Here is a 13,274-nt window from a genome sequence, read left to right on the forward strand (position 1 = left end):
CAACTCTCAGAAGTCACATGGTGAGGATGGGTGATGGCGATAAAGTAATTTGCCTTGAAACTTTAATAATCCATAATTCATACTTCCAAATAAGTGCTATTCCTTTCAAGGAAATCTATTTTGAAAAGTGATGCACTTATTCAAACAAAGCCAATGTTCCTTTGAATGACTGAACTTCCTTCACAGCCCTGTTACCAGTATTATGAATATCCTTTAGCAAATACACTTAAACAGCTAATCCCAAATCTGTATCTATTTCTTTTTCTCTTGCCTTTTTCTGCAGAGGTTAGAAAAGGTAAGTATCTTCACTTTTCCAGCCTCCTTTATAGCACAGGGTGGCCATATTACAGAGTTCTGACAAAATGAGAGACTTAAGAATTTTTATGTACCTCTCGGAAAGATTTGCTTATCTATAAAAATGGACATATCAGCAATGTCATACCCCCTCTTTTTTTTGCCTTGAATAAGGAATGTAATGCCTAGATTTCAGGCAGTCATCCTGCATGCCAAGAGAAAGGCCAAGGGATTCAAATACTAACCTTGATATTTTTGAGCTACTGAGCAAAGACAGTAGCCACTTACCTCCATCATCTTATGCTAACTATCCCCCCTCATTTAAACAGTAAATTTACTTACAGCCAAATGTATTACTAACTGGTAACACCTTTAAAGTGGTAAATGTTAATCCTCTGCAACTGGATTTAATTTTTATTTTGGGGGGATTTAATTTTTATTAAACAATTCAAAGTAACATAGAGGTAGGTTAATAAATAAAGTAACACCACCACTTTGGGCCAAAAAACAAAGGTGTGACATAAAGTAACATGAATATGTTCCCTTTATTTATTTATTTTTTTTAAGATTTTATTTGACAGAGAGAGAGAGAACACAAGCAGGGGGAGTGGGAGAGTGAGAAGTAGGCTTCCTGCAGAGTAGGGAGCCTGATGTGGGGCTCGATCCCAGGACCCTGGGATCATGACCTGAGCTGAAGGCAGACGCTTAACGACTGAGCCACCCAGGTGCCCCCCCTTTATTTTTTTAAAGATTTTACTCATTTGTCAGAGAGAGAGAGTGAGAGACACAGAGCATGAGCACACAAGCAGGGAGAGCAGCAGAAGCAGACTCCCCACTGAGCAGGACCCTGGGATCATGACCTGAGCCGAAGGCAGATGTTTAACCAACTGAGCCACCAAGGTGTCCCGAATGTTCCCTTTAAAGACCAAGTTTGTAACTAAGTGTTGTTTTCTGGCTTTTTTTTTCTTATTAGACCAAGAAATGTGAAGGATGAGACTATACTGCCAACAGTGTAATAATAGAAGACAAGTATTCAATCAGTTCTAATGAAATATTACTTCTACAGTTCATCAACTCATTTAAAATTCTGAAGTGCAATGTTTGAAAAGGAACATAAACACACCAGCAGTTCGGGAATCTAAACCTGAAGCAAAGCCAGACCTTTTGCCTAAAATAATATTTACCTTAGAAAGAAATGTGGGGCCAAGGACACTGAGAATATATTACACAAGTTTTGGCCCCAGGGTTAAGGTCAGATGCAGAATACATATATTAAGAATATATACATATAAAAAAAGAATATATATACGTATTGGGAATTACAGTTGGACACACAACTTTTCGATAGAACTAAGTACAATGTATTGGTTCACTGAACACCTATTCCTATTACCTAGCACACATTCATATGCTGTAGGGGCTGAAAAGCGGGGAGAGATTCTGCATTTCTAACAAGCTCAGAAATTGACAAATTTCTGCCTGCAGGGTGGATCTGGCCTGCCAGCTAAGAATGGTTTTTGAATTTTTGAAGAGTTATTTAAAGTAAAAGAAATGAGTATGTGACAGAGACCATATGTGGCCCTGTCATTTTCTATCTGGCCTTTCACAAAATAAATTCGCCACTCCTGTCGTAGATGATGCCTAAACTGCTAGCTCACAAACCACTTTCAATAGCAAGGAGCCAGAACCGAATCCCTAACAAAATTTCTACTTAAATCAGAATGGTTATCTAGAGTGTAATCCTACCTGACTAGGACTAACAAGAATTCGGATTTGTAACAAAGAATTCAAACACAAAAGTTTCATTAGGGCTGACAATACTGAGAGTTTCTCACCGACTCCCAGCATCCACGTCCATTTCCCCCTCTCCTAACAGTACACTGGAATTTCCAGCCATTTGGTTGGGGGAAGCACACCAAGCTCCTGATTGGCTTTAACCAACCTACAGATCCCACTCCCTGCCAACTTCAAGGGATTCGAGGATGGCAACATATCCCAAATCAGGCCAGTCTGGTCCAGTGAATTTCAATATTTTGTTTGTAATACTGGGAAACTTCTTCTGCTGGATGTGAACCTAGAAGTATATAGCCCCAAGAGCTACCGACAGCCATCTTACGACAAGGAGAGCACACTGAGAGAATAAAGCCAACATTTAGGAAGCAGAGCCAAGCCATGGAGAAAAATGGAATCCTGGTGACAATCTGAAACACCGAATCTTGCCTCATTAGAAGCCAGTCCTACTGTTGGACTTTTTAACTGCATAAACCAATAAATTTTCCTAATTGCTTAGGGTTGGTTAGAGTTGGGTTTTTTGTTACTACAAAAACGCTTTTAGATGAAGTACTTCATCAAACATTATATGACAAGGTACATTCTGCCCTTATGGAGCTTTTGTTTTACATTTCTTAAAATGCAAAAACAAGGAAAAGCATGATAAACCTTTCTAACTGCAAATGTTTGAGGTCATATTTACAAGCTTAGGTTCTTTAGCTTTACTCATTCATATCGGTGCAAAAGATGGAAAAATAAATGATTCAGGGGTGCCTGGGTGGCTCAGATGGTTAAGTGTCTGCCTTCAGCTTAGGTCATGATCCTGGAGTCCTGGGATCAAGCCCACAGAGGGCTCCCTGCTTGGCAGGCAGTCTGTCTCTCCCTCTGCCCCTTACCCTGCTCTCTCTCTCTCTCAAATAAATACATAAAAATCTAAAAAAGAAAAAAGACAATAAATCACTTACCTGAAATAAGTTCAGAAAACAAAGAGAAACAACATGATAAAACGGACGGTGCAAGCAGAGAGTGGAATGGGAGGAGAGGGTCATTAGAGGTATATACCAACTCATGAAGACAGGCCTGCCTGCTTTGGTCCTTTCGCCAATACCAGTCATTTGTGAAAGCAGTCTAATGTGCTCAATGTGCTCAAAGTAACCTGAGTTACTACTGGCCATACAATTGTTATAGGTCAGTTTTTTAACATGATCCCATAACTTTTAAATAGAAAAACTCATATCTATTAGTTGGCTTAATGGTGAGTGAAAACAGTCTTGCGAATTTAACAGTGCAACTTAGGATATACATACAAGTCAGCACTAATGTCTATGTTTCTAAAGATTTTCATGAATAAATTAAGTAGAAATGGCCTAATGTTCAAATGGAGACAACATGTGTCCAAGCATACACACAACAGATTCATTCCACTTGAAAAGAAAATAAACGTATTTAGGGGAGACGGGAATTCTACATGAACACTTGCATGACAAAATTTTCTTAAAACGCATCTGGAGTTAATAGATGGTAATTTAAACAAGGAAAATAGCTGAACTACCAACTACTCTCTTAGATAGCTCCATACAACTGAAATTATGCAGGCTTCTTTTAAGCCTAAACCATTTCTTTGAAGTGCCACCAGAAATTTGATAATGGTAAAGCTTCTGAAGAGACTGAGATTTTTTCCTTTTTCTGTAAAGGGACAGCTAGTAAATATTTTAGTTTCTCTGAAGAACACATATGTCACATACTGTTTTGCTTTACAACCCTTTAAAAACGTAGAAACCATTTTTAGCTGGTGGGCTGCGTCAGTCAGGCCTGCCATAGTTTACAGAACTCTTGTATCATTACCTGTATGGCAAATTCTCAGCCATGCTTCAGGCCTATCACATCAGAATCAAAAGGACTGGGCCCAGAACTCTGCTTTTTAACCTTATCTCTAACTTCATTCTTCTGTATACTAATCTTAGAACCACAAGAAGTCAAAGCAGACCAAATAAAGTTACATACAAGGTAACTCATTCTTCCTATTAACTTTAAGTGCTTATTTCCAGAGGTGAGCAGGCATATGCTTTTCAGGCTTACTTACCTACATTCTCTTTTAATGCACATTTTTCTATGCAACCATAAAAATGTCATTTTCAAACTCCGCAAACAGCAAACTTAAAAAAAAAATAGGTGCTAATCATCAATAGCACACCATCATTTGTTTTCTTTCAAATGGTCTCCACTTTTTACTGGAGACTCTTCATTAATCAAGTTATTTTTCCTTTGCTTTCCCTTCCTAACACATATTTTTAATATTATCACACCTGTTGCTTCCTGATAGCCATATTCATTTTTCCTCCCCCTCAAACCATGCAATTCTGACTGGGATTTGGAATAAATTATGGAATCTGGACCGCTGAAATCTATCACTACCTCCACCTGACCTCATTCTCCATCTCCCCAGGAGTTTAAGAATAGTTCCTGAAGCTCCAAGTTAAGGTGTATCCTGAAGTGATGCTATAATGTATGCAAGTTTTCACAAATCCCTAATCCAATTCACTTGCAATGCTTGCAAGAACTACAGGTTCTTCCACTCCCACCGCCCCACAACTTCTGAGTTGACAGAACTAGGGTGGAGTCTGGGAAATATATTCTACAAACGCTCCGGGTGATTCTTAAAATTAAGCAATGGCTCCACCATACTGGCGCCTCAATTATTTGCCACTGGCTAGCCCCTCTGTTGAACACTCTACCTTAACTTGCTATCATCAATCAGATGGGATTTCAGGCATCTGGACCCAACTCAGAAACCGGGAAGGTTGAAACTCTGGATTAAAGAACAGGAACAAATTTCAAGTCAAATACACATCAAAATCTTGGACAGCTGAGGGATTTTTCTCTTCTCTTTAGAATTGAATTAACAAAAGCAGCAAATACTGATAGAGCATACTCTTCATACAGCTTCTACTTGGGAAAACCAGTACTATAGTTTTCTTTCCAAACCATCCGGAAACTAAATATTCCACGGTCTCCATTCTTCAACAGAAAAGCTCTCCTACGACTTTGAAGAAGGCAAAAGCCCTGTGACTCCGTCTTCCCTTCGTTCTCTAAACGCGAAAGAAGATAACTTGTAGTAGAACACAGGTCTATAAAAACAGAGAATCAGTTCTGCCATTCTATCATCTGCGTAACTGCTCCACTTAAAAAATCGGCCCAATACCTTCTTCGCGGGATTAATGAGGCGTGGCACGCAATGAGCCCTCAGAGACTAGCTTCCCTTCCCCTCACGTCCATCCCGAGGGGAAAGGGGCAGACAGCGCGGGCTCGCGGAAAGCTGCGCCGGGGTCGGTCACTGGGCACCCGGCTCGGGGCACGGTGGCACGGCGAGAAGCGAGGACTGGCAAGGCGAGAGGGGAAAGCGGGACGGAGAGAGGAAGAGACGGGTCAGGACACGGGTGAGAGAAGGCAGCCCCACAGGCCCGCACGGCCTGCGCCCCCGAGGATGCTCTGCCGGAGCTGAGGGTCCGAAGGAAAAGCAGCCCGGAGCGGTGGTCATTACCTGCGTCCGAGCAGTCGCGGCGGGGCCAGGGCCGCAGGGAGCTCCTCGCAGCTGCGGCCGCCCGCCGGCTGAGCCCACGCCTGGCCACAGCCCCATCCTCTGTGTGCCCAGCCGCGCCACGCCATCTTCCCAACCTCTGCCCCACCATGGCCCGACCTTACCAACCCCTGCCGCGGAACTACTTCCGGGGCGAAGGGGGGGGGGGAACCATAGAGCGCCGAGGTGCAGCCTAGAGCGCCCCCACGCCCGGCTGAGCCGCGTCTCCACACACCCGGCGGCCGCGAGGGCGTTCTTCCTGCCCCGCGGAGCCCGGGCCTGGGGCGGGCGCAGGAGAGCGCCCCGGCCTCCACCCGCTTTGCGGAGGAGGTCCAGAGGAAAAAGAGAAGGGAAAACTAGCATTTATTCCGTATTGCCACGTAGCAAGCACTTCACCTAAGTTATTGCATTTAATCCTCACCAAACACCTGAGGCGGATAGAATCACCACTGTTCACAGAGGCTCAGAGAGGAGTGAGTGGAGGAACCGCTGCATCCTTGTATTTATATTATTTCTTTTTCTAATGCATCGACCATTTTATGTTGTTGTTATTATTATTTTATTTTTTAGAGAGCGAAAGCGCTGGGGGGGGGGGGAGGGGGGAGAGAATCCCAAGCCAGCTCCAGGCCCGGGGCAGAGCCCTTTCCCGGGGCTGGGTTTCAGGACCCTGAGGTCATGACCTGAACCAAAATCAGGAGTGCCGCGCTTAACGGACTGAGCCCCACCCAGGTGCCCCTCACCGTTTCGTGTTATGACACGCTTAAGAGAATGTGCCTCTCATCTTTAACGTTAAAGTCCAAACCTGGAATCAAAGTCTGTGTTCTAGATGGAATACAAACTTCATGATTCAGCCCTTGCCTACCTGCCAGGCAGCCTTATTTCCTGCCACTCCAACCCGCCCTCCGACCCTAGCTGCAGCTAGACTGTATGATTAGCAGTTTCCTAAAGGCACCTGCCTGTCCGAGTTCATAGACCACTCTCACTGTCTGAAACACCCTCTCTTACCTCCCTACTCAACCTACCTAACCAACTTGTCCTTCAGACCAACCTCAGTTGTCCTTTCCTAGGAGGCTGTAGGGGAGGAAAAAGTTTGCCTCAACTGTCTTGGGGATCCCTAGCCAGGTCTGAGAACTATACTGACAAGGATTAACAGGAGAAAAAGCATAGAGAGGTTTTTAAAAAGATATTTATTTATTTATTTATTTATTTATTTATTTATTTAGGAGAGAGAGTGCATGCGAGCAGGGGAGGGGCAGAGGGAGAGAAGAATCTCAAGCAGGCTCCCCACTGAGCGTGGAGCCTGACCTGGGGCTCCATCGTGCAGCCCTGAGATCATAACCTGAGCCAAAATCGAGAGTCAAACACTGAACCGACTGAACCACCCAGGCGTCCCTAAAAAGCATACAAATTTTATTTTATTTTTACATATACATGGGAGTCTTCACAAGAGAACCAAGATCTGAAGAAGAGACCAGAGCAGGAAGGTTTTATATCGTAGATAAAGAAACAATAATTTGTGAAGAATTGACAGTGAGGTTCAGGGTAGGGTTAGTCCAACTAGGGCTAACTAGGGCTAGGTAGTCCTTATCTTCCTTAATGAGAAAGATCTGGGTTAATTTAACAAGGTTTGTTTGCAGATTCCTCTGGTGCCTGGTTTCTGGTCTTTGGGCTGTTGAGAGTGTTTCTAGGAAAGGAGATATTCCCTGTCTTTAGGATTTACTGCTTCTTAATTGCCTTCAGCTCAAAATAATTTTTATGTCAAAGAGGCATATTTTGGGGTGACATATTTTAGTTTCCTTTAAGGCCTTTCGAGACCTCCAGTCTGATTTAGATGACCTCCATTTACGCTTTTATACTGCTTTATGCTTATCACTGTAATAGTACTGTATTCATCCCATAAATATTTATGAAGCACCTTTAGTATGCCAGGCAATGTGCTAGGATGTATTTTGGATAACACTATCTCCGACCTCACAGAAATCCTGCTCTACTGGGGGAGAAGGGAGCAAGTAAATAAACAGGCAATTACAACACATTGTGAGAAGTGCTATGAGCCAAGAAACGGAAGGCTCTGTGGGAGCTTAGAAGAGGGGGAAACACCACAGTTGAGGGTTGGGGAACGGGAGGCAGGGGAGAAGGCTTCCCAGAGAAAGTGATGGAGGTGACCAAAAGAAGAGAAGGGCTGAAATGATCTAGGCAGAGAGAATAGTATTTGTGATGTCTTTCAGGGCATGACTTGTTTGGGAAACTAAAATAAATTCACTTTGGTTATGTCATAGGTGTCAAGTCTGGGATTTCATCGACAAGCTAATGAGTTTGATTGCTGGCAGAAAACAGGAGACTTCTGAGTCGGAGACAAAAGACTATTACCCACAGCACAAACAAGCAGCATGAGCATTGTTTGCAAGGGTTTCCCCTTTTTCTCCAGCTCCCACTGGGGCAACGCCATGGGCCAGATGGAGGCTCAGTGATGCTCTGACACTTTGACTCTGGTTCCTGTAAATTCAGATAATAACACCTATCTTGTCACTTTGAGGAATAAATGACTTTGTATATGTCAAGGACTCACTTGCTCATGGTTGATAATGCATAGTAGCTATCATCGTATCATTATGAGGTAATAATTAGAAACTGACATAGAAGCCCAACCGCAGGGGAAGTCTTCCCTCTTGTCATTTTTATTTTATGACCATAAACAAAGGTACAAAGTGCTTATATGCATGTATGGGAGAAAGAGATTCCCGCCAACATGTACTGAGTACTTATCATATGCCAGGCTCTGTGCTGAGCATTGCACACAACAATCCTAAGAGAAAAATTCCTATTGGCATCCCATTTGACAGATGAGGAAACCAAGGCACACAAAAGTTGGGTTATTAAGAGCAATACTGGGATTTTGGCCAAGGTCCAAGCCCATGTGAGAGAAAGCTTCCTAGAGGAGTTGGCCTTTGAATGGAGTAATGAGCAGGAAGCCAGGCAGGATGAAAGACAGACAGGAGGCTGGATGATGGTAGGGCTGGGCATTGGAGGGTGTTGCAAGCTCCAGAGAGAGGCTCCGAGGTGTATTTTTCAGCACCATCAGGCAATCAACACGATTCTGAAACTTTCTGCCTGGAGATATCGTCAGATTCCACAGGTCAAGAGCTCAGTCCCACAAGACTGCCCCACGCCCCACTTCAGATGTCAGTCACAAGGTCAGGTCATCACCTGTGCTTCTGACCAATTGGCTATAGATCAGAGATGTCCACAACTCTCTACTTGAGTTCAATTAATTTGCTAGAGTGGCTCCCAGAACTTTTAGAGAAACATTTACTTACGTTTACCAGTTTATTATAAAAGATAGTATAAATGATACAGACGGAAAGCCAGATAGAGAGGTGTGCAGGGTGAGGTCTGGAAGGGTCCCCTGCATAGGAATTTCTGTTCTCATGGAACTGGGATGTGCCACCCTCCCAGCAAGTGGATGTATTCACTAACCTGGAAACTCACCAAATCTCATAGTTCGAGTTTTTTTTTTTAATCTTTTTTTTTTTTAAGATTTTTTATTTATTCATTTGAGACACAGATACAGAGAGAGAGAGAGAGAAAGCATGAGCAGGGAGAGAGGCAGAGGCCGAGGGAAAAGCAGGCTCCTCGCTGAGCCAGCAGCCCGATGTGGGGCTCGATCCCAGGACCCTGGGATTATGACCCGAGCCAAAGGCAGATGCCCAACCATCTGAGCCACCCAGGCGCCCCTCATAGTTCGAGTTTTTATAGAGCCAATCTGCAGCCTCCTCCACCCCCCACTCCCTTCCCAGAGGCCTGGTGAGTAAGGCTGAAAATTCCAACCCTCTGATCTCTTGGTCTTTCTGGTGACCAGCCCCATCCTGACACTGTCTAGAGCCCCCCAAATCATCTCATTAGAATAAACTCAAAAGGGGGCGCCTGGGTGGCTCAGTTGGTTAAGCGACTGCCTTCGGCTCAGGTCATGATCCTGGAGTCCCAGAATCGAGTCCCGCATCGGGCTCCCTGCTCACCAGGGAGTCTGCTTCTCCCTCTGACCCTCCCCCTTCTCATGTGCTCTCTCTCATTCTCTCTCTCAGATAAATAAATAAAATCTTAAAAAAAAAAAATTAAAAAAAAAAAAAGAATAAACTCAAAAGGGCTTCTTATGCACGACAAAAGACACTCTTGTCACTCAGGAGATTCCAAGGGTTTGAGGAGTTTTTTGCCAGGAACAAAACCCAAGTATATTTCTTATTATACCAGAGGGACTCTAACAGGGCGAGAACTGACAGACGCTTAGGAGAGGGAGACAAAAAGCGGTTGGATTAGGGTTGCTGTGTTTTCTCCACCCTATAGCCTGCCTGGGCCACAAACAGGTGAACCTTAAGAGAGCAGGTGAGGGAGAATCTCCCGGGCAAGAAAACCCCAGTCTTTCTGGGGCTTTCTGGGATCCAACTTGCTCAGCGGGTCCCAGTCTGGACTCTCCAGGGCATAGGTATGGTTCTACACAGAAAATGAGTTGTCTGTGAGAGAGCTTCAAGATTTCATAAAGTCTAAAGGAACTGGTAAGCTTGCCTGCAAAAAGGCCAGAGGCGAATTAATCCATTAAGAATTCCCATTCTAGGGGCACGTGGGTGGCTCAGTCGTTAAGCGTCTGCCTTCGGCTCAGGTCATGATCCCAGGGTCCTGGGATCGAGCCCCGCATCGGGCTCCCTGCTCAGAGGGAAGACTGCTCCTCCCTCTCCCACTCCCCCTGCCTGTGTTCCCTCTCTCGCTGTGTCTCTCTCGGTCAAATAAATAAATAAAATCTATTTTTTTTAAGATTTTATTTATTTATTTATTCATAAAAGACAGAGAGAGAGAGAGGGAGAGGGAGAAGCAGGCTCCCCGCTGAGCAGGGAGCCCGATGCGGGACTCGATCCCAGGACCTTGGGATCATGACCTGAGCTGAAGGCAGACGCCCAACCACCTGAGCCACCCAGGCGCCCAATAAATAAAATCTTTAAAAAAAATTTTTTTTTAAAGAAAAAAAAATTTCCATCTCCCACTCAGTGCAGCAGCAATGATTGATATCCTACTAACTGAAATGTTGGTGTATTCACATGTACATCTTTTAAATAACTCAAAGGAAAATGGTAAGACATACCTTTCTTAGGGGTGCCTGGCTGGCTCAGTTGGTAGATCATGTGACTATTGATCTTGGGGTCATGAGTTTGAGTCCCGTGAGTTTGAGCCCCAGGTTGGGTGTGAGGCTTACTTTAAAAAAAGAATAAAATATTTTTTAAAAAGGACATGCCTTTCTTAAAAGTCTGATCTATTGAGATATGATTTATATACAATAAAATTCACCCTTTTAGGTGTATAGTTCCATGATTTTTGACAAACATATTCAGTTGTATAGTGATCACCAGTTATCAGACAGAACAGTTCCATCATCCCATAAAGTTCCCTCATGTCCCTTTATAGTCAATCCATAACCCTACTTCCAGACCCTAGCAACCACTTATCTGCTTTATGTCCCTGTAGTTTTGCCTTTTCAAGAATACCATAGAAATAGAATTATATAGTATGTCTTGGTGTTAACATATATTTTCATTTCTGTTGGGTAAATACCCAGGAGTGAGATGGCTGGGTTGTATGGCGTAATATTTAATTGTGTAAGAGATCGCCAAACTCTTTTCCGGTGTGGTTGGACCATTCATTCCCGCCAGCAGAGTATGAGGGTTTCAGTTGCTCTGCACCTTTCTAGTACTTGGGATTGTCAGGGTTTTGTTTTTAGCAATTCTAAAAGATGTGCAGTTGTATCTCATTTTGATTTTGCCTTAATATAAGTCAGTCTTGGGGCGCCTGGGTGGCTCAGTTGGTTAAGCGACTGCCTTCGGCTCAGGTCATGATCCCGGAGTCCCGGGATCAAGTCCCGTATCGGGCTCCCTGCCCGGCAGGGAGCCTGCTTCTCCCTCTGACCCTCCCCCCTCTCATGTGCTCTCTCTCTCATTCTCTCTCTCTCTCTCAAAAAAAAAAAAAAATATATATATATATATGTCAGTCTTTTTTAAATAAACAAGCCTTGTCTGGAGATAATGTTTCAAAACTTGGGGATCTTGGCAGGGGCTGGGAGAGGGAGTAAAGGGAGTGCTTGGTAGATAATTTGTTGAGGATAGTTGCGTTGGCTGCTGGTTTTGCTTGGTAACAGACTGGGGAAATCTTTCCCGCGCTGTCAGCAGCGGCCTGCACGTCTCCCCTTTGGTCAGGAGAGGGCAGCAGAGGGCAGAAAATAAACCACCCAGTTTGGGCCTTACTAGGTGCCAGCATCAGTATTACTCACATGCAGTATTTTATTGACAGTTTTTCTCAAACGTCTTTCCCTCTGAATCTATTTAGTTGCTACAGTATGAGGCTTGACTCCCCAAGTTAATCTTGTGAAAAAACCTGAAGTAACCTTATCAAATCCTTTCCTGCCAGAGCATAACTAACCTAAGAACTGAGCTACTGAAACTGAGCTACTGTTATAGAATCCTTATTAAGGGGCGCCTGGGTGGCTCAGTGGGTTGGGCAGCTGCCTTCGGCTCAGGTCATGATCCCGGGGTCATGGGATCGAGTCCCGCATCGGGCTCCCTGCTCTGCGGGGAGCCTGCTTCTCAACCTCTCCCACTCCCCCTGCTTGTGTTCCCTCTCTCGCTGTGTCTCTGTCAAATAAATAAATAAAATCTTAAAAAAAAAAAAATCCTTATTAAGTCTTCTCCCTAACGCCACTGCACAGAGCCTGTATTAGGGGGACCCGTGAGCAGCTGAGCACGGGAAAACCTTGTTCTTCTTCTACAACTTTGCTGGAGCTGAGAGACTGAGGAAGGACTTTGTGGGGAACAGGTCTCCAGACCCTCCCTTCCCCAGGACCGAGGCTGGAGCAACTCAGATGGGGCACTGCACAGATCTTCTGGGGCTGGGGCTGCAAAGTGCCCCAAATGTGTTGTAGCCTGAGCCCTAGGTTCTCCTCTGGCAGCTGGAACCAAAAGGTCCCAAGGTGGGTGGCAAACATCAGGAAGAGCCCATCCAAACCAACTGCTCCCCTGCGCTCACTCGATGCTCTGGAAGCAGAGGGAAAGGTTAGATGGTGGCAGCTGACTCTGTGCCTGTCTCATCACACCCCCTACCTACCACCCATAACCCAATGCTTTGCTTTGCCCGGTATCTGCGGAGAATGGCAGGAAAGCCTCATTGACCAGGAAGTTTCCATCCTTGTCCAAGAAGTGGCCTGGGTTGAACTGCTGGGGGGTCTCCCAACGCTCAGGATCGAGGAGCACAGAAGCCAGATTGGGCAAGATAATGGTGCCCTGCAAAGCGAAGCTAGTATGGCTCCAGGAGCCTCAGCTGACCCAGCACCTAGCCCTGACAGTGGGCTGACGTGAGTCCTGAGAACACCCAGTGTGCTGGTGACAGGGGCCCAGGGGCAGGCGGCTCTCCCTGGGTTCCTTTCGTCCGGGCTCACATCAGCAAAGTTGCTGAGCATTATATTTTCCTGGCTAAGGGCCACCCACCTTTATCCTGAAGACTCGCAGCCCAGGGAGACACAGCTGCGGCCACTTATGGAGAAGGCCAGCAGCTGCTAGGCATGACTGAAGAGGACCGGGTTCTGCACAGGGCAACAAAT

At 45.0% G+C, this 13,274-nt stretch overlaps 1 protein-coding gene and 1 long non-coding RNA gene across 5 annotated transcripts in view; one reads left to right on the plus strand and one right to left on the minus strand.

Moving 5' to 3' along the window:
* The window catches only part of PARL (presenilin associated rhomboid like), a 47,595-nt gene extending 41,825 nt beyond the window's left edge, over nucleotides 1–5,770 (minus strand). For 2 of the 3 annotated variants that reach the window (XM_034999689.1, XM_034999690.1), the window contains exon 1: nucleotides 5,606–5,770. In XM_034999689.1, coding sequence (XP_034855580.1) covers nucleotides 5,606–5,730 — 125 coding nt within the window. In that variant the 5' untranslated portion in view covers nucleotides 5,731–5,770. The remainder of the gene's footprint in view (nucleotides 1–5,605) is intronic. The other variant, XM_034999688.1, reaches the window with a different exon arrangement.
* A 104-nt stretch (nucleotides 5,771–5,874) lies between these two features.
* On the plus strand, nucleotides 5,875–8,205 carry LOC118006879. Of its 2 annotated transcripts, none has more exons than XR_004678217.1 (2): nucleotides 5,875–6,140; nucleotides 7,921–8,205. It is a non-coding gene; the product is annotated as an uncharacterized LOC118006879 (long non-coding RNA). The 2 variants fall into 2 exon arrangements; XR_004678218.1 differs by having other exon boundaries at nucleotides 5,875–6,114.
* Nucleotides 8,206–13,274: the final 5,069 nt, after the last annotated feature.

The sequence above is a fragment of the Mirounga leonina genome, unplaced genomic scaffold, assembly GCF_011800145.1.
Source record: "Mirounga leonina isolate KUSES-001 unplaced genomic scaffold, KU_Mleo_1.0 Mir_115, whole genome shotgun sequence".
Lineage (NCBI taxonomy): Eukaryota > Metazoa > Chordata > Mammalia > Carnivora > Phocidae > Mirounga > Mirounga leonina.